Raw genomic sequence first — 20,546 nt, 5'->3', positions numbered from 1 at the left:
CAACGAGATTCTGAAATCTTCATCTACATAACGTAGACTTCCTCGAGTTCGCAGGATCGACAAACCGATTTACTTTGTTCGTGTGCAGTTATTCAGTAGAATTTTGAACAGTTGTTCCGACTAATTAATTTGTACACTCGAGTCCTTAGAATCGGTAACCAGCTTGGTTGGTTCGTCTTTTCAATTTTTCTTATCCAAAGTAGAATAAACAGATGTTAAAGTAATTTTGTTCTCTACGAAAACGATGTGTAATTACTCTATTGACAAAGCAATCCTATTTCGCGAGTCTTGAGACTTGCACCGTCCAATCCAGAGGAATTTCTTCGTGTAAACGTGACAGCGTTTCTCACTGACTTCACTTCGTTCCCTGCTAATATTTGCGTTCCACGCGTCAATTATTTACACGAACACAGAAAGCGAATATTCGTCGTCCGTCGAGTCGTTGCCAGACTTGGTACATGCATGTTCCCGGTGACATTCGTCGACTATCGACTACCACGGCTGTCGACGACTTATAAACGCTATTACCACGCAAAACATAAACTGTGCAATTATTTCCAAAGTTCGTGATCGGTTTATAGTCGCCTCGAGTTTCACGAGTCTACGTATAGGTACTAGAGTTAACGCGAAACAACCTTGAATGAAGATGTGGACAAAGGAAACGTTCAATTACCGTTTTCATGTTACTGGCCCTTAAACGACAATTAGTAATATGTAATTATACGCGTTCATCGACTAATTCGTTCGACAAACTTGTAACTTCTCTAAGCCTAATTAAGTCCATCTCGTCCTATGTCTTTGTTAATTAGCTTGTCTTTATCCATTAATAGTATTTTCCCTAAGATGCGTCCCTCGTTGAAGCAATAACGAGGAACTTTTCGGCCGTTGTTGCCGCATGTTTCAAACAATTTTGTCCGCGGTTCCAAAGCGACATTTGTTCCTAGCAACGAGTTGTGCTATGAAACAATCAACAAATATACTTGGAAGGAACATTTGTTTCTGTCGCGACGTGCTTCATGTGTTTCTTATTTGTCCTTAATCTCTAGTGCTTTGAGTGGAAACAGGCAACAAGTAGCAACTTTCTCAAAAAGCATGGAAAATCGGCAAAATATTCGTCATCGTTGCTTCGGCAAAGACATAGCTTTAGGCTTATGTTTGAAAATAGACTGAAGACAGAGGAAGACATAACTGCATATCAATAGCGATATTAGCTATGCGACCAGTCCCTCGAAAGCACATCGTGGTTCAACGCAAAACGTCCGCTGTCCTGCTACACTGCCATAAATTTCTAGGGTGTATGTACAAAGTTCGAGCGATTCGCAACACGCGTATAATCTCTTCTATTGAAGTTGAAGCCGCGGTACCAACCGATTAAACGGCTCTATCATGGCTCGATCTATTTCTGAGTTAATTACTGGCGAAATAAAGAACTAGGTCGGCTTGGTCGTCCTATTCCGCCGCGTGGAATTCAGGGAACGAAGGCTGCCTGATGATAACGAGTCTTTGAATTTTCACCGGCCTATGTTAATATCTCCTCCTTCTCTACTCCCCTCTTTGGCTCGCTAATGATTCTGCATACCGCCCACGACTTTCCGTAACGCCGACGCACTACTTCGTTCTCGTTAGCCGACCGTGAACCGTCGTGAAATTCCTGACACTTTTGCTGCCGCTACGCCGCGTATTTGCTACCCGTAATGTCGGTTAATTAACGTTAATTGCGACGTGTAATGAATCGCGCTCGTATTTCCACGATTTCCCATTGTCGGACGCTACTGTGGCGATCCTATGTCGCGCCATCGCCTCGCGTTAATTTCTACTTTGCTATAATTCTAATCACTCGTATTGAGATAAATATTTTTGAATATAGCGTTTAGATCATGTCCGATTCAATCACATCTTCCTAACATTAGGCACTTTCATTTTGCACAGTGAGAAAAACAAATGTGAAACAATCACTATTGATACGTGTGATTTCTCGTTTCAATTTTATGTTGAAGAATAAAAATGGTTTCTAATATGTAACTAAGTTTCGTTATTCATAAAAAGGACGTGCTACCAACCTGTAATTATATCTGGCATATATTAATTGCCATATTAAAAGTAATATTATAAAAGCAGATAGATACATGAAATTACGTTTCTGGCTTAATAAAAACCTCAGTAAATATAGCTAAATGCATAAACTTTGAGTAACTGGAAAAACAACAAATCTGAATCTTACGTAAGATCATATTAGAAATGCTTTAACGATCGCAAGGCAGTTCTAGATTAGTAGTTCTTTAAAAAATGTAATTTATATCATCAAGCAATATATGTATTTGAACGTTGTAAAATACCAGGTTTTCACGATAAATTTACGGCGAAATGACACGGATGGTTAATATCGATTCGTGGTTCTGTTTTTGTACAGTCCGGTGACGGTATGTAAACGCGAGACAGTTACGAAATTGACGGCAATTTTGCAGGATCGCGAAATTAAGTACTTCGATCGTGATGTATACCCATACGCTTGCCATTCCAACAGAAGGGATTAATTATTTAGCGCGCTGTATATAGCTGCGGTGCACAATTTCCTAAAGAACCGCGATAAATAATTCCTCCTCGACCGGCTGGCATCATGCTCGACTGTTCAATTTTTCTCGTAAATCTGTCAAACGATCCTCAGGCGAGCACTTGGCGCGCTACGCGAAATTATCTTTCACGCCGGAAGCCATATAAATCAAACCACCTACCGTGATCTTGAGGTCCCGCGGGTCGCACGTATCGTATCGTCTGCTGAAACGAAGAACTGTGTGCGTCTTGTTCTCGTAACCCAGTAGCAGAGAATAGTCTTGGCTGGAGTCCATCTGCGGATCCTTGCTAGAATTCTTCACGTGTCGATCCTGAAAAGAGTAACAATTTTGAGTTAAACTTCTTATCCATCCAATAGTAAAAACGTTAGAATAATTTATAAAGAAGATTGAAATCATTTCCGAGAAGAACTTCTACAGCAGAACAAATTCTATCGAACAAGCTTTTCCAAGCTCTCAAGTAATACTAACTAACTAACTTCATTTAAGGTTCAGTAGTTTAAAATCCCATTTTGAACTTTGCACAAAATAATCAAGCTTGACGTATGTTACAAGAAACCATTAGCTTTTAACGTAATAACGAAAGAATGAGGAAATATTGTGTAGCCATATTAACTGCAATCAGAGAAAATGTTAGAAACGAGAAAATGATTCGAACAAATCAACCATGAGATTGTTTGTATCACTTACCCATTTTTAATAATAATCTATTTTCAAACGTAGATTACAAAGCAAATTGCGCAGCTTGACTCAAATAACTCTACCTTATCCTATACATTCTTGTAAACTATTCGCACGTTCCATACATCAGACATTAACCGAATCTCTCATTAATAACGTTGAATCACTCCTGTTTCTTGCGTGGTTTCTTGTCCCCGTTCTATTCACCAACGCAGAAAGATATCAAAGCTTCCGAACGAGACAAGAGACAACCGTGCTACCAGGCAAAGTCCGCAGGGAACAGGAGGAATGAAACTATTCGCCGCGCCGTCTTTTTCACCGATCACCTTTTTTACACGGGGCCGACGCGTTTCGAAAGCGACACACCTACCACCTGAGCGACGTAGCCGGCGAGTTAGTTAACCGTCCCATGGCGGCACTGCGAGCACCGTAGGGACCGAAGACAAGTTTTTCTGCGAGAATTCCTGGTCACCGTCTCGATATAATTATCCGCGGTTCGTGTCGGCCGAAGACGCGCTGCCTGCGACGCCTTCCAACGCCATTGTTCGCTGGTGGACCACTACTCGACTACTTTTTTCTTTCCCGTTTCGGCGAGCTTTATTAGAATTTAATTTACCAGCCACGTGAACCGGCCGGTACCTGCGTAACCGTGCGCCGTGATCTCGAACGAGTCACGCGTGTTATGCTTCTGGCCTCCTTTTGTCCCGACATTCTTCGACTCGCCATTCGTCTCACCTGCAAGTTTCAGATGGAAGCGTACACGGGAACGAAAATACAGTGTATAAAGAGGTAGAAAGAAAAGGAAAGTAAAACGGAGAGGGGAAAAAAGAAGGGAAGAACTCGAGAATATCCATTTATGTTATCCTCGACGCGTGAAAGATTCGAACTAACGTGGCAACTGTAGCCTGTTCTGATTGGATATAGAATATAAAACGTTTGCAATAAAAAATTTAGCGGGCGGACACATGCGTGAGGGAGTCGGATGGCAAAAACAAGAAATTGTTTTAGCGATAAAAAAAACCGGGCGCAGGTGTAGGAACTCAGGAAAAGAACGATATTGTCAAAGTTACTTAGCGTAGCAGACGGTGCTCGTTTCGACTCTTATAGATTTCTAGCACGCCCAGATTTTTATTAACGATCTGGTCAACCTTCCGGCTTTTCCTCTTCTTTCGTTCTTTACTTTTCTCCTTCGTTGCTCTTTTTCGATCTTCTTACACCTTTCTTTTCTTTCTTGTCTTTCCGCTATCAGCATTTGCAATGGACATGGAACTGCTTTAAAATGTAATGCAGTGAATCTAGGAGAAAATTCGAATTCCTGGAAGAAACAAGAACCATTCTTTCGCTTTGAGAACGCGACGATCGTGCTTTGAAAAGCTCAGTCCGATATTGCCTTCGCGCTTAGCGTGAAGGCTTCCAAGCGAAACAGAGAGAAGAGGAGGACAGGAAGGGTCTTGCTTGTGCACGCTGATAGCTAACAACTACCCTCTTTTGTCTCAGCACGCGGGGAATCCGCGTCGTTCGGAATAAGACACTATGGAATTTAAACTGGCTCGGCTATAACGTTACTCTTTATTGCCAGCTTAGCGTCGTTTTAATCTTCCATTGCAACACCACACCAAAAGAGAACACAATCTGTTATACATATACTGACAGAAATTTTACCTCTTCGTATATATTGTATGTTATTTAATTTTCAAGAATAATCACGAGACTCGACGCGTATTTTATCTCTTAAAACGCCATGATGTGGTACCACAAACCTGAGTCGAGAAAGACCTGAAAAACCGCAACAGTTCGTAAGTCAAGAAAAGTATCTGCGGCCGAGTAATAAATATTTTCCACTGTCGTCTCGCGCAACTTCTTCAATTTCCGCCGCCACATCGGAAATGGGAAGCATATCTTTTCCTCTCCTCGGTAACCCTTACTGGCAGTCGACGCACGACCGATTGGAAAATCGGACTTTCCTCCTTCATATTACTCTTACACTCTCTCTTTGTTGCATCGTGTGCAGCTTATACTTGCACAATACCTCTTCTCACAGTTCTCGATTCGAAGACTCACAGAGGTTACTGTTGCGTTCGAAGTACGTGCTGAACGACAGAAGCAAATCAGATCGAACCAACCACGATTGTAAACCTGTCAATGTGTACTAGCTTTCCTCTTGCGATGCACACGAAGAACAGAAAGGAAGAGTGAAAAGGGGAACGCGGAGAGTATGCAGAAAACATGGTTCTCACTGGTGAAAATAGTTCGCTAGCGAAACGAGTGTTCCGTTTCCGTGAGTGTCCCTATGCATCGCAATTGTCTTCTTGTCCCACCAGCCATTGTACCGACTGTTTATTGCCATTCACGTATGAGCGCGGTTGATACCGCAGAACGTTGCATATTATCGCGAAAGAATGGCGAACGATGAGTGGCAAGTGTTCCGCAATTATACGAATTATGTCTGCGCCATTCAGAAGTCCGACAATGCCTCCTCCATAGATTTAACTGCACCGATTTAAATGAAAATTTCAACTTCTGTTTCGATTAGTCAGTTTTTCAAACGAACCACCGCTCTTATGGATATGTATCAATGTATTTGATGGTGATTTTTATTATATATATCCAATATGTATCAAGAACAGTATTTTACCTACAGTATTTTTTATTTACACTATTTATTATTTACAGCATTTTAGAACATGATTTTTTAAATCAATATTTCTTTTTATTACTGATTTTACTCTCATTTTATTCTCTTCAAGAGCTCGCGAAAGTTTCTAAGAAACGTTTTATATATCCTCTTGCATGCAACGTTCAACTCTGCTCATGCGTTTACATTTTACACACACTGCCCCATGGAAGTATTGAAAAAATCAGGAAGTGTACGCTGTTATAATACGTTATCGCGATACGAGTGTCGTTTCCACGCTGCACGCGTCCCACGGTGGTATGGCCTTTTCTTCCCATCGACTGTCATTCTCGTGTTTATTGTCACGTGGGTGTCATGCTATAGCAAAAACACGCGGTACTACATAAGTTGTTCGATTCCATACAGCTACTTCATTATGCAACGCGCGTTGCAATTATTTACGCAATGTCCGTTCCGGGTAAATGTCGTGGAGAATAGAGACGAAGTTTAAATGGGCGGAAGGAGGTCGGCTAAGCCCACACGAGCGAAAGAATGTTTTCGAGAAAGACGTACGTAAGCGTGCAATTATACGATATACGAAGCTACGCCGCGCCGCTGCCCTTGTATTGGAACGTTTTAAAGTCACGGTAAAAAACGGACCTTGCATCGAGTAAATTAAAGTCGTTTTCAGCGATATCGTACAAGGCGTATCGCGATCTATGGTCGCAGCCTGGTGAATGGGCTTGGAACACGGAATGAATCAGAAAATTTCCTGTAAGCAACAATGTTCTGTTCAATCATGTTTTCCACTTAGGTGATCGTTTGGCGCGGTTCTCCTGTGAAACTTGGACGTGCAGCTTATGCAGCATTGAAATGGCTGCGTCTGAGGAACAACGCCAAATAGGACGTGTGTTTTATCGCTTTTCTGGCCCTGTTTCATTCTTAAAATAAGATTCAATTGCTACCGGGAAACAGAATTATGTTAAAATATTGTCGTGTGGAATTACTTATCGTTAGGGCAGAAACGCGACTTTCAATATATTCGACGAGTCGGAAAACTCGAAAGAACGAGCTCGATCGAGTTATCAACGGCAGTCAATGAATTAAAGCCTCTCCCCCTACCACTTTCACCAACCACGCTCGTTATCGCGATATCGTTTCACCGATCAAGCAATAAATTGCTTTCGTCGCGACCGTACTTGTTAGTACAATTTCCGATATACCCGGTAATCAAATAGCCCGGCAGTATCGCTTAATCCGCAATCAGATCCGTAATCTGCGATTGAAAATTACGATCACCGCTGAATCTTCGGTAAATTCAATCGTTTCGTCGATTTCGATCGCCACAGTCGAGACACACGCGTGCCATATATTTTACCAATGCCTCGTGTGCACGCATACGTGCACGCGCGTTGCCCGTGGTCCACGACATAATTGTCTTGCTAGTTCTATCGGGGCAGGTATCTCGAGGTTTGGTGGACAGTGTGCTCACGTTGCAACAACAGATTCCACGCGTTGGGAAATTATAGCAATTACGTTGGGCCAATTCGCTCTTGTCGCGTCCCAACGTGGCGCGTCATCGGTGACGCTGAGAGGACAACGCGACTATATACCGCGTTAATGATCTAACGCTCATGTAAATACTCTACGCTCGACCGGCGACAAATCTCCCGATTCCAAACGGAGAAAATCTCTCGCGACATTGCTATGAACGCGTTCGGTTACGCGCGCTTGTATCCGGACCATGTTCACGACGGAAATAATTATCGGACGCCGTGATCGTTAATAAATTGTCGTTGCGTTCTCGTTTGCGCGTTTTCCTCACGAACTTCCTTTCTGAAGAGAGTAACGCACGAGCGAACCAACGAACAAACGTGGTCTAGGAAAACGTTTCCGGAAATACCATGTCGCGACTCGTGGCCAGAAAGTTTCTTTATAATATCGAGTGACACGAAACCAACGAGGTCGGTTGTCTGTTCATGTAATCAAGCCCAGTTGTATGTGTGTGACCGCTGTTTCTCACAGTTACCATCATCGTGCCGTGAATCTGCGTTGCGGTTCTACGTAGAGAGAAATTATGCCAATTAGGTAGAATACGCTGCTTCGACGGCAGCTATTGTCTCCTATCGTTTCGAGTGTAATAAGAATTATTCGGTGGACAGCGCGAGCTCTATGGCGGAATAGAAATGACAGTGACAGAGAATGGAAGGTACATATCTAGATAATTGGCAGCAAATCCGTGATGCGGTACGAACAGCTTCGTGCCGAGCATATTACCGTCCCCATTATTTTCACAAAGAAAATGAAATATAACTCGATATAATATATAATTTCATATAACATAATTCGACTTTTTGTTCGGAATAACTACGTGTTTTCATGTTTGATTAATAGTTGGTCGCCTTCTGAGCTACGTATTCGTACGCATATCCTTATATGCCAGATTGAACAAATATTACACGCAGTAAATATATGGACAACAGAAGTTATTTAAATTGTCGAAGAGGGAGCAATTTTTACAAAATTAATGATGTAATTTTATATGAAAGATGTAGAAGGTGGATTTCTTTGAGTATTACAGGTCGTCCGATAAATTCGAACAATCTGATGGTAAGTGCAGACCCTTCTTGGCATTGACGCCTTCTCATCGGCATGCCCGATCGATTTCACGTGCCGGACAATTATGTCAATTACTCTGTCCCGATTCGCCGGTCTCGATAATGCGACGCGACGTCACCAACGCTGACAGCGGCATCCTACCGGAGCTAATGATCGCGCTTAATGGGCTCGCATGGCGACAAGAACGAGATCGATGGCCGAAATTCCCGGAAGAACCGCGACAAATCAGGAATCAAACGTAGTCGCAGATGTTCTTCTATTGCGATTGATCATACATGGTATGTGTATAGGTGTTGCTACATATATATTATATAGGTATTCTGTGGATTTTCACATCGATTTATAGTTTAACTTTACCTTATCCGAAGTTTACTTTATCATTCACAAATCTCTGACATTTATTCCTTAGAACGTTATAACTAGTAATTTTATTTTTTAAACATCTTTCCTTGTATTCTGGATCTATTTATTTATTTATTTTTTATAATAATGCTGCTTGTTATTTTTATTTAATATTCTTTCCCAGATATGCTTAAAATTTTGTTGTTAGGATTTCTTTTTTGATGTGTTTCTACTACGTTTGTATCGTTGAAATTTTTTTATGATAGCCCTGCAATATTTTTTCTTATTGTGGAAATTCTTTCCGTACCCGAATCAAGTCTCCTTTAATACAGAACTATAAATATATCTCAATTGACTTTTGAGACTGAGTATGACTCTAGATGTCACTGTCTTTTTTAGATGCGCCAATGCAGATTATTTGAAAGGTAGAAACTTAGGAGATTAAATTAGAATGTAGTTGAATAAATTAAACCACAATATCTCTAAGGCATTTACAGTACTTCGACCAAAATAACTAACTAAATTTGGAGCATTCAAAAGTCACGGGTAAAACAAATACGTTTTATAGAAGAACAATTTTACGATTTAATGCAGATTTATTAATATTAATTAATGCAGAATATTAGTTAAGATAAATTAAAGTAACAACTAACAACCTATGCTTCACATACGAATCTCATAAAGGTCTGACGTGTCGAAATGAGAAAAAGGCTCAGCACACAGGAGAACCGTCATAAAGTGATTATCGTCGCGCGACGATCTACGCCACGGTGGCAACCTCCGACCTCCGGTTTGTCGCAATGCGTACAGCGAGGCCGACGGATTTTATTCGCCACGCTCGCTTCCACCGGCCGTAGCACGTAATCATTAACACGACGTCCGTGGGACATTCCTCTATCGTGGACGTTGTCGTTATCAGTTGCCGATAAATAAACACGATGCTCGGCCACAGCGTTTCTCAGGCGTGAAACGATTCGAGCGTCCGTGTTCTCTCGAAATCATAAAATTGATAACGACAACTGCACGCACCCATGGGTTCGTGTTTATCCGCTGCCGCGAGAACGCCGCACCGGCCCTCCAAAATGGCTACAAGGGTTAATGACAAGTGCTCGTGCGATAACAAAACTAAGCACGAGCAATTGCGTGCGCGAAAGTAGCCATCCGTTGCTTCGAAACATGCGATAGGAATTCGCCAGTCGAGAACCGTTTCCTTGCTTGTGTTGTCACGAGCAATTGGTCATGTTGTTACGAGGAAAAATAGCGAGGCTGACGATGTACATAGGTGGTTTACGATTGATTTGAATCACTTCTGCAACGTATCTATAAAGGTATTTCTACGATGCTACCGTGAATGGTAGGGGATTTAGAAATTTATTATAAACTCCTTAATAGGCAGAATGGATAGATCTACCTGGTTTAGATAGGTCTGCCCCTAACAGCCCGTGCAAATCTATCACCTGACCTAATGTATCACCAAATGTACTAAGTTTAGGGATTCACTTCGAGTTCTCATCTATGTACATTTAATTATTTATATCGCTAACTGATAAAATACTTTAAAATAAAACTTTAAAATATCAATAGTTGCGACAACTGCTTTATCAAACATAATAAAAAATATATTTATAATTTAATTTTATTAAGTATATATGTAATGCGTAACAAACTCTATGGAACATAAAAAGTTTCGTAAAGTATTACTCCTAACCTGGCGAATCCTATATAAGGAATTAAGAATGCAAGAATTAAAGCGAATTTTCGAAGAAAGGCGAATAAGAGACCAACGACAAATGTACATCTATTTGCAATCGCACTACGTCGGAGAGAAATTTGAAATCGGTGCAATTACGCATACAGTGATTTAACGCAACCATGGGGGATTCATAGCGAATGGATTTTGCTCGAAGAGTAGAGTTATTTTTCAGGCGGATCGAACGCTCTACGAAATTCCTGACAAACCGTACAACTCGAACACGTATGTTTACAATTGACACGATTACTTTGAAAGTAGTGGGCGGGGAACGAGAGCCGCAAGATCGGTCGATACAAGCATTGAAAGTAGGATGAGAAGTCGTATGCACGATCCGCTAATTGGAATGAAAGGCAGGAAAAGCTTTTAAGTTATCGAGTTGATATGTGAAACGGAAACGCGAGAGCAAATCATACCACGGATCAACGGTAAGAACGCAACAAAAACGAAATGCATATAACTTTATTCCTATCGATGTTATCCAGCCGATAGCCAAGTGTTCAGCCAACGTGTTCTCGTTCATTCTCCCCGTCCTTCTGCTTTTTCGTCTCTTCCTATCTCTGTCTCTTTCCGTCGCTCGAAAAATCATACATTTGATAAAGTTAGCGGAAAGTAAAACCGGATAAGCACGCATTCTCGACGAAACACGCGAGAACGAAAGAATGTAGCGGCGGAAGTTGCCAGCTCCAAGTCATCAACGGGAAGATAACAGTTGCAGATGCATTTAATCCGATAGCGCCGTGTTTTCCACGGTGCTTCAATCTGTATGTGCGTCCGCCGCAAAATCTCCTAGCGCGACGATTTGCACGCTTTCAACGTGTTTGCTTGATACTTACGACTCTATTGTCCAAAATTAGAGAACGCGCTGGTAATACAACTGGAAAAGGAACTAAATAATTTTTTGATGCGAATTAAACGATAAAATAGAATGAAATTAATTCAACGAATTTCCCAAAGCGCACACATGGGACATTTCGTATACGTATTACAGTAAAATAAACAACAGGTTCCATTTCATCGAAATATTATTCACCATTTGTTAGACTCCACTGTAACTCCTTTCTTCTTTAGCGAGTCTGTTCTTGACCAGGTTACGCTATTTCCTCTCGATACGTAACACGCTTCCAAAGCTTGAATCAGGCGTAAACGGCCGATGTCGTGTCAAAGAATGTCCGCTGTGCGGCTTTTCACCTTAACAGCGCGATTACACGAAGCCGGATTAATAATTTAGCAGACTTGCGTCGAGCGAAACATTGTTCCGTGCAACACGATTCCGCGAGCACGCGGCCAGCCTGCACGACATAATCGATATTTCAGCCAGAACAACGACCTTCGATTCCTCGTATTCCATTTGCCCCCGCGAGGATTACAATCCCGACAAATTCGTGCGTCTCGCCGATCGAAAGTAAAGCTGTGTACGCCGGCTGAATTACAATTACCAGCCCAAGAATCGTACTGAAGTACGATGCCCCTCTTTCGTGTTACCGTTCGTTCCATGAATGACTTTCGACTGTGTCTGCTGTGAAATTTGTTTCCCTATCGGAGGTTGGAAGTTTTGATCGATCAACGACTCGAAAAGAAAGTAAGGCGTGCGAAGGCAGGCGTGAAAATCGTTTCGTTACGAACCATCCTTAGAGGATCGACGGTAGTGCACGTTTTACGGTGATGGGTCTGCATAAATTGGTGTTGGAAGTCAAAGGTCTTGGGCGTCGATGAAAAGCAGCGAGAAGGAACTCGACGCGCAACTCCCGTCGATTTCTTCCATTTGCAAATCAATTCGTTCCTCGACTACCACTTTAAGGTTTCGTCTATGAGCGATTTCCGAGAGGATTACTCCGGCTGCGAAGAAAGCCTCGCCGATGGAGTAGAAGATAGAAGCAGGTGTCGAGTGGCGCATTATCGAGAGCAGTGCCTCGAATCCCGAGAATTTACTGGAAATTATCGAACGGCAGGAAAATGAATGTTGGATGTACCGTGCGGATGTATCGCCTTTGCAGAGATTGAGCGCGACTGACGTCTCAGATAGCGGAAATATTTTATTCAAGACATTACCCCGTATTGCCTTGGAATCGTAAGCGGTAGCTCTGGACTTGTTACAGATGAAGACAATTACGGGTCGGCGAGTTGCAAAAGATTGCACGGGATGGCAAAGAAAAACAAAACAGGGATACGGGTAAAAAGTTTCATGAATATCAAAAAGCTGGTAACTACAAATTTCACGCTAACCTAGATTTCCTGGCTATACTACCTATCCTTCCGTGTGAGTAATATGTCGATATCGGTGCGTGCTACCGCCAATGTGAACAATAAATAGCTCTTACTGTTAGAATCGTTTGTATGGCGTACAGTATACACTTATACTATAATATATCTCAGTTACTTATATAATAGATGTTCTCCGACTTAGCTAATTTAGTACAACATAAATTTTCATTGATTAGCACGTATAGTATGGGTCATGATATAACGAGACTATAATTTAAATCATCTGTCATAGCGTTGTAAGTGGAAATAAAACCGATTTAGGACAAATTGTTTTAGACTTCCATACAATGAAAAGGATATACTTGAAGCAAAAGTACTACAAATGTTAGTCGCGATTACATTTCAACAGATTAAGGACGAGAAAGCAGAAGTTGTAACTTCAATATAAATTTTAATTATGTACTGAAAGTTTCTTCGTACAACATTAACCATAATCCTAGGAAATTTCTATCAATCCCTTAGTCACAACTCCGGAAACATAATTACTTTGACCGATTTTACAATCTCGCAATATCGTGTCTCAATATTAGCGTATTCTATCGCCCACAATACTAGTCTCTCTGTAACATAGCGAACCGAATTCATTTAACGTGCTCTCTGTCTGAACACCTTCACTGCTTCTAAGACGAAATCAAATCTAGACCAGACCTAGTTTGACGAAATTTCAGACTCAAAGTGCCTCGGATTTCGTGGTAATTGTTCAACCAGCATCCACTTATACCACTTGCCGTGCACGGTAAATTTCCTGTCGCCGACGAACTGATACGCGCGGCACCGGTGTTCCGCTCGAAGGAACCAAACTCTGCAGCGAATGCACGCAGATCGTTGTCGCGCGCGGAACGAAGGATCCCGGTATTACATGCTCATGTCTGCCGGCAGTTTAAAGCTTCCCACGAAGGGGGCCACGCGAACAGTCGCCGTTGTCGTCGCGACGCTGAGGTTTGCTTCGAAAGGAGTCATCAGTGCGCGACGCCATTATTCTTTCCGTCCCGTGCAGCTAGTTTTTCTGGATCACGAGTCGATCCTGCTGTAAGACCGCCGTCTTTTCACCGACTGAGCGGCTGCATTAATCACGAGACACCCGAGGATATTATCGTGGAAACGCGAAACGTCCGTTCCTCGTAAATTTTCTTTTTCCACCCCGCGCCATCGTTGTCATCGTTTCTTCTATTTTTTCTCCCCCGCTGCATTTCGCCACTGTCCTGATTAAGTATTAATTTATTCGATTCTTTCTCGGCTCCGTCGCTTGTTTTCCAGAGATATTGCGCGTTACGACGTCGTCGCCTTCGCGGGGGGAATCCATTTCCCTTCGTGTCTCAGTCTACAATCGTATCGTCGACCGTTATCGTTCCTCGTGGACTTGATCGTTCGATTCTATTGACAATTGTTGCCGCATTATTCCGCACGATAATGCGTTTCGATGGTATTATAATCCGACAATGGCAGCACAAAGAAAGATGTCTTTATGTCGCGAAACTTTTTCTTGAAAATAAGCTATTGTTACTTTTATGTTCGTATCGCTGCTATGCTAATAGCTTCTCTCTGTAGATAAGATATTTCGTGATTCAGAAAGGCGACGTTATTTCTTTAAAAAATAAGCTTCTCTGTGTAACGCCTATTTTTCATATTTTAATTGTTCTCTAGTGGATAAAGATTCATGTAAATAACAGAACGTATACATGAAACTTTCACATTCGTCGTATCGTACGAACGACGTTTCAATTTTAAATTCACCGTTCCATATCGGAAATATGTACTCATTGGTAAATTTTGTAGGATTATCGTTACGCGCAACACAGAGGTCCCTCCTGTTGATCATTTTGACATAATTACGAGTGTTCGTAAATTATCTGCTCGAGTATCGTTGGCGACCGCGCGCCTGTAACAATAGAAAATCCCAGAAAGCGTTTCACGCTCATAAATCATTTTCATCGTATTTAATATCTCGCTACTCCGCCTGACTCGCGATACAAGTACACCGTGAAAGAAAAATGGTCGGCCTGTGACATCACCTCGAGGTAGAATAATAATCATCGTCGCTCCATCACCCTGCGAAGCATTTTCGATACATGAAGTTGGCTGCCAGTGAACAATCGTTGCGAAACAAATTTTCATCGAAGAAATATCCAATTCGTCCAAACAACCACATTCATAAAAGATTAGAATAATAAAAATTTTGCTGCTAATTTTAGACAAATAATTTTCGAATCGACAGTGGCTATCACAAGTATTTACACATACCCTTATTTTCCAATGAAGTATCTTTTCCCAAGTTTTACATTTTACTTTCGAAGTATTAATTTTTTGTAGTCATATGAAACTACTACTAAATAATACAAGATTTACACCTAATTAATTACTAAATACTGTTGTGCAAATACTTTTTGGAACTATAGTATAAAAATTTAATATACAGAAATCTAATATACAGATCTTGCGCACGAAATTGGTTTGAAATTCTAATTTCTATGAATGTTGAATCGATAGTCATTGCCATTCCCTAGAAAGTTGGCGAAACGGCAATAGTGTCATGATATCGATAGCTAGGAAGATTGATATGGAATAGTTCACATAAAGAACACCGTCCGCGAAGCGGGTTGGGTTTAAAAAGTTACCGTTCATCGGCTGAGCGGAGGATCGAACACGAGCCATGAGAGAGTTTGCTCTTTCTCGATCTAATTCATTCGTAACTTCTACCAGTCCGACGAAGTGAAGAAGAGTAGGGGGAGGGAGCAGGGAGGGGGCAGGTAGAAAGAAGAAGTCGTCGTCGAGGCGATGGGATGAGGCGAAAGCTAAAAGACGTAAAAGCAGTCTGCGGTAGGCAGTGAAAAATCTCAAAGCCATTCTTCATCTGCCCTTGGTGGAGGGACAGAGATACGAAAAGAGTAGTTGACGTCGATCCAACGGTAGTAACCGAGCTACTCTGGGCGAATGCCACCCGCATCAGATAATATTTAAATTGATGATAAACATTTATGAAAGCGTTTTGTTATACAGAAAACATATTTGGATCATTGTGCGCCGTAGGAATGAGGATTATGAATTCAGGGGGCCCGGCCCAAAACCCATTGTCCATCGCCCCTCTCATCTCCATAACGGGTCCCATCTTCGTCCACGTACCGTCCCCGTTGTTCGATTCGTGCACGTTCTTTGCTGCGTTGCTTTTCTTTCCACTCTTCTTTCTTTTTCTCTTTCTCGCTACACTACAGTTTGCCCAATGTATTCATCTCGCTTTAACATCAGTCGTCGACCACGAGCGCGGAGGAGTTCCACCTTCTCTCGCCCAGAGGTGGGCCTCCTCGTTCGACATCTCTCGCTACCGCTTCTCCTGTGCGACCGCGTCGTGCCTTTGTGAGCCCAAACTCGACTCGATCCCGAACCCTGATTGTTTTCTCCTTACCCGCTTAAATTGTCCAAATGAATGCAACCGACTGTGCCGCTGCTTTATGTATATACTCGACCCCCGATCGGTACCTACGTACGTTAAACAGCGGCGACATTAATCGTACCGACTGGAATAACGCGATCGTATCCTAACGAGAATCCTTCTTCGAACTCGTATTGTAGAATTGCTGGTCGAGGAATCATTTTGTAACACCGTGAACATCGTACACCAACTTTGAATCGAATTCTTCATGGTCGATGAGATGGCTACGGTTTTAGGAGAACTCGCTTTAACAAATGTTTTTAATTTGAACGCGCAAATTTTTCATAGAGATATAAGCGACATAAACTTAGAATATTATAATATAAAATTTTTAAATAGCGTACCGATGTTCAAGCGATGCGAAACTTTGTTCATCTTGTGCCTATCTTATTTTACTTCAGAGACATAAAAATATCCAAGTCGAATACCTGCCCCCATTATACACCAGCTCGAAGAGCCAATAACAATAATTAACTCTGACACGAAACACGCAAAAACGAAGGGCCGAAGAAAATCGTATCACCGAAAATTTAGAATACGGTTGCAGGCTATATAGACAGGCTCGTATTCCATAGCCATGCCACCCCCTGCGTTTACCTTGTGGTTTCGAGGACGATCAAGACAAGGGATCTTCGAAGGCAGCATCCCGCTTAATTCGAGCGTGCGTCACACCTTCTCAACCACGACGAGTTCCATGAAAGAGAGCTCGGTATCTTTTTCTTCGCTTTATGTCCGCGATAGATCAACGGTTTTCCGAGCGTCAACGCGCATCAACCACATAGGTAACGACGACAGGCAAACAGAGTCAAAAGAGCGCGCGCCACCAAACGAGATAAAAGAGGTCCAAAGAAGGTGAAAAAAGAAGACGAGGAAGGAGAGGAAATTCGAGAGACCGAAAGGATTACGAGCGTCGAAGAGATCGAGCGAAGGTGATAGTGCGTGGAACGTTCTTGACGCTTGACTGCCGGGACCGACGAATAAAATTAAAACATTTTCGCCGGCCCGTCACTGGCGACAGGCAGCAATAACGCGGCCTCGAGCAAATTCCTTCATGGATTATCCCTTGGAAGCCGTTTCCATACTGGAATCGGTAAAATCGCAGACGACGAACGTTTTCGTTCGATGGTGGACCGTGTAAAAACTTCACGGAATCCCATGAATTTAATTACCGGCACCGTTATAATAAATTCACGAGCCGAACAGTGTAACACGTCACGCTTCTCTTGCTTTTCCCATTCCCACCCTCTCTCTTTCTCTCTCTCTCTCTCTCTCTCTCTCTCTCTTTATCTATCTATCTACAACCTCTCTTAACATTTCTCTGTTTTTGTTCATCCCTCTTGGTCGACGGCGACCAACCAGACGAACTCTAGGCGAAACCATTCTCTACTCTGCGACTTACATTTGCTTCGGGCGTATGTAACGTGTCACGGCCAATAAAGTCACGCGTGCGTCTCCGCGATTTGCATACTACAGCTATCGTATATCCTATCCGCAAAATAAATTCCGCCCGTAGACCGGACACACCGATTTACAGCTGTAACGAGAGAAGACAGGTCGAGTCTCTCTTCAGTTTGGGCCCACCCCTGCGGTACAAGCGTTCGCTGCCGCGTGAGACCCGCGGAAAAATAAAATGTGCCGTGTCGAATACCGATCTCCGGTGTCACTTCGAGGATAAATATTAGTAACAGGTTTCACGGGATCCGGCTCAGTCAACCGAGAAAATACGGACGATCGACTAAGGCAGGACACGAAGGCATGTCTCTTGGAATTTCTCTCGAGCACGTATAGTTAGGTTTCGCGAAAAAACGAAAGGTTCAACAGAAGGGTGCCAGGGATTGGCTTGTTGACGTCTTCGCACGCTGATTTCGGGAATGCAAGGTATTCTACTTCCAATTCTGACGGCAATTAAAATGTCACGCACCCATCGATGATCGCTATAGACACACGCGCACGTTTACAGAGTCTAAGTATACCTATTAACACCTTCCTTTCGCGCGTATCGCGTGCCAACCTTTTCTTCTCGATAGCAGACGTAAATTAGGAGCTTCGAGGAATTTGTTCTTAGAAAAGAACATGTACAGCATGTTTACGACGTGATACAATTAAGTAAAAGATAGTTCCTTGTGTAGAAAGATAAAGACTTTGTGTTTTTGAGGGTCTGTCAAGTGCACGTGTATTACTTCTCGGTTCGTGTTTCACAATTTAATCATTTGCTTCCTGCTATTACTAGATACTACTTCACTGTCGATCATGCCAACTCCTTATGATAGATAAATTTGTGAAAATCAGATTTCTTATTTGAAATTAATAACTGCAGATAAAGATTTTATGCGAAATTGGTAACTGCAGATAAAGTGCATAGCTTCGTTGTTTCTGTTCAAAGCATCGTCCAAGGGAACATGCGGAAACATTATCCCGCACTTGCAACTTATTTCTACGCGAGAAACCGGCCGCGCTCGCCCAATTATACCACAATAGCTGAAACAACCTATACAAGTACAAGTTGCCATCTAGCACAATATCGCGCGAACGGTCCCGTCTGGTCTATTAGTTTTTTCAGCGGATGTCTCTTTGCCCGTTGTTAGACTTCACCCCGTGACCTGGAGTAATTAGAAATTGTTTCCCGTTGCTTGGGGCGGCGCGTCAGCGGGATCAGCGCGAATCCGCCGCCGATAATTAATGTCTCGGGTGCATTGTAATTTATTAACAACGTGCAAGCTTACTTAACGGTGTTCCGCCGCGGATGCGAGTATCTCCGGCAGCTCGTCGTCCGACCCATTATATGGAGATGCGGGGTGGCGGTGCCGGTCCGTTGCGGTGTATTTTACCGGGTTGGAACGGTTATTAATTCCGCTTTGCAGTCTCCCGCGGTGACGGAGCCTGTAAACTAACAACGCGATCCACCTCGTTGTATTCTGCCCGTTTCGATCCCCCATGAGACTCCGTTCCAATGCAATGCTGTCGATACCGACACGCGTTCGCGTTTCTCGCCTCTGAAAACTTTATTCGACGCCTGCTACACCTTTATAGTTTACCTCTTTCTCTCGAGTGTCGGTTGTGGTTTGGCTTGGTGTAGTTTAGCGCGGCACGACGCGGTGTGGCGTGATATGGTATACGCGCGCGCGTAGAGTAGCGAAGGCAACCGGTCGGAAGTTGGCCAAGGAGGAGGGAAAGTTGGCGCGTCGAAAAGTTTTCGAGAGAAAACGAAAAATGGTCGCGTGCATTTTCCCCGACAAAGACCGACAAGGTTTCTTTTATCCCCGCTGGAATAATTTCGTTTTTTGTCTTTCCCCGTGCGCCGACGAAACCCAGTCGCTTTTAGCGTAATGATTTTGTTCTGCTTTCTTTCCCTCCTTTATTCCTCTCTCTTCCGTATTATACGACGGTCCATTGATACGTATTTTCTCACCAATGTCAGAGCACGCGCGATGCTCGATGGACGTGCAACCATCGAGAAACAAGGTTATGTATTTCTTATAGAAACTGGGGCAGATTCGAGTTGCTCGCGTTAAAAGATACGAATAGGGGAGATGTACGACTAAATATGGTGGAAGAAACTCACACGAAGGCGTTTTCTCTTGTTCTCCGGAGAATTCTCCGTGAAAATGATAGCGTCGGTGTGAAACGACTGGGCAGAAATTCTGGTCGCCCCAGCGAAACAAAGCGACCGGATGAAAAAGGGCAGATAGTCTAGACAAATCACGCGCGACTGCGCTTTTTCCGCCGCGTCCTGGCCTCGACGTCGCTTCTTCGCTTTTTCGACTTATCGCGACGCGCGAGATCAACAAGCCACGACATCGCGTTCTAGACAAATTAATGGTGACGGACGAGCTTTTTCCAAACGGTACACGATTCGAAGCACCGACGATGAAAGATCGCCGCCGTTGAATATGACAAATTCACGGTATCATCCGCTCGTGTTATTTTACAAGAGAGAAGAAGCGGGTACCCACGTTTCGATCGTTTTCGAGAAACCTGATACCCTTAACCGAGCTCGTTCGATTCCCACGAGACGCGTATGGACTATCTTCGTTGCCATGTTGTCCTCGAAACTCCAGGGGTTTCCTTGTAATAAGATGTCATCGACCCCATGAATCTTTTACAATACTTGCCCGCTACAAGTTAAAGAGATTGAATCGTTCAAAGAATCAAAAAACTGATAAGAATTTTTGAAATATCTTACGTATTGCTACATGTTGAAAGAAATTAATTATGTTTACTGATTTCTTTTATGAATCAAAGTACAGACGGCGAACTTCATAATGAAAGCAGTATATA

The 20,546-nt window shown here is 42.8% G+C and overlaps 1 protein-coding gene across 2 annotated transcripts in view; it reads right to left on the bottom strand.

Annotated features, from left to right (window-relative positions):
• Positions 1–20,546, bottom strand: part of olf413 (DBH like monooxygenase olf413) — a 171,959-nt gene that overhangs the window by 45,211 nt on the left and 106,202 nt on the right. Inside the window, exons 1-2 of one of the 2 annotated variants that reach the window (XM_076622122.1) lie at positions 3,618–3,799; positions 2,733–2,882 (exon numbers count right to left, since the gene is read on the bottom strand). In XM_076622122.1, coding sequence (XP_076478237.1) covers positions 2,733–2,846 — 114 coding nt within the window. In that variant the 5' untranslated portion in view covers positions 2,847–2,882; positions 3,618–3,799. Of the gene's footprint in view, positions 1–2,732; positions 2,883–3,617; positions 3,800–20,546 lie in introns of those variants that run through there. The other variant, XM_033338806.2, reaches the window with a different exon arrangement.

The sequence above is a fragment of the Bombus vancouverensis genome, chromosome 10, assembly GCF_051014615.1.
Source record: "Bombus vancouverensis nearcticus chromosome 10, iyBomVanc1_principal, whole genome shotgun sequence".
Lineage (NCBI taxonomy): Eukaryota > Metazoa > Arthropoda > Insecta > Hymenoptera > Apidae > Bombus > Bombus vancouverensis.
This window is presented reverse-complemented; position numbering and strand designations above follow the sequence as displayed.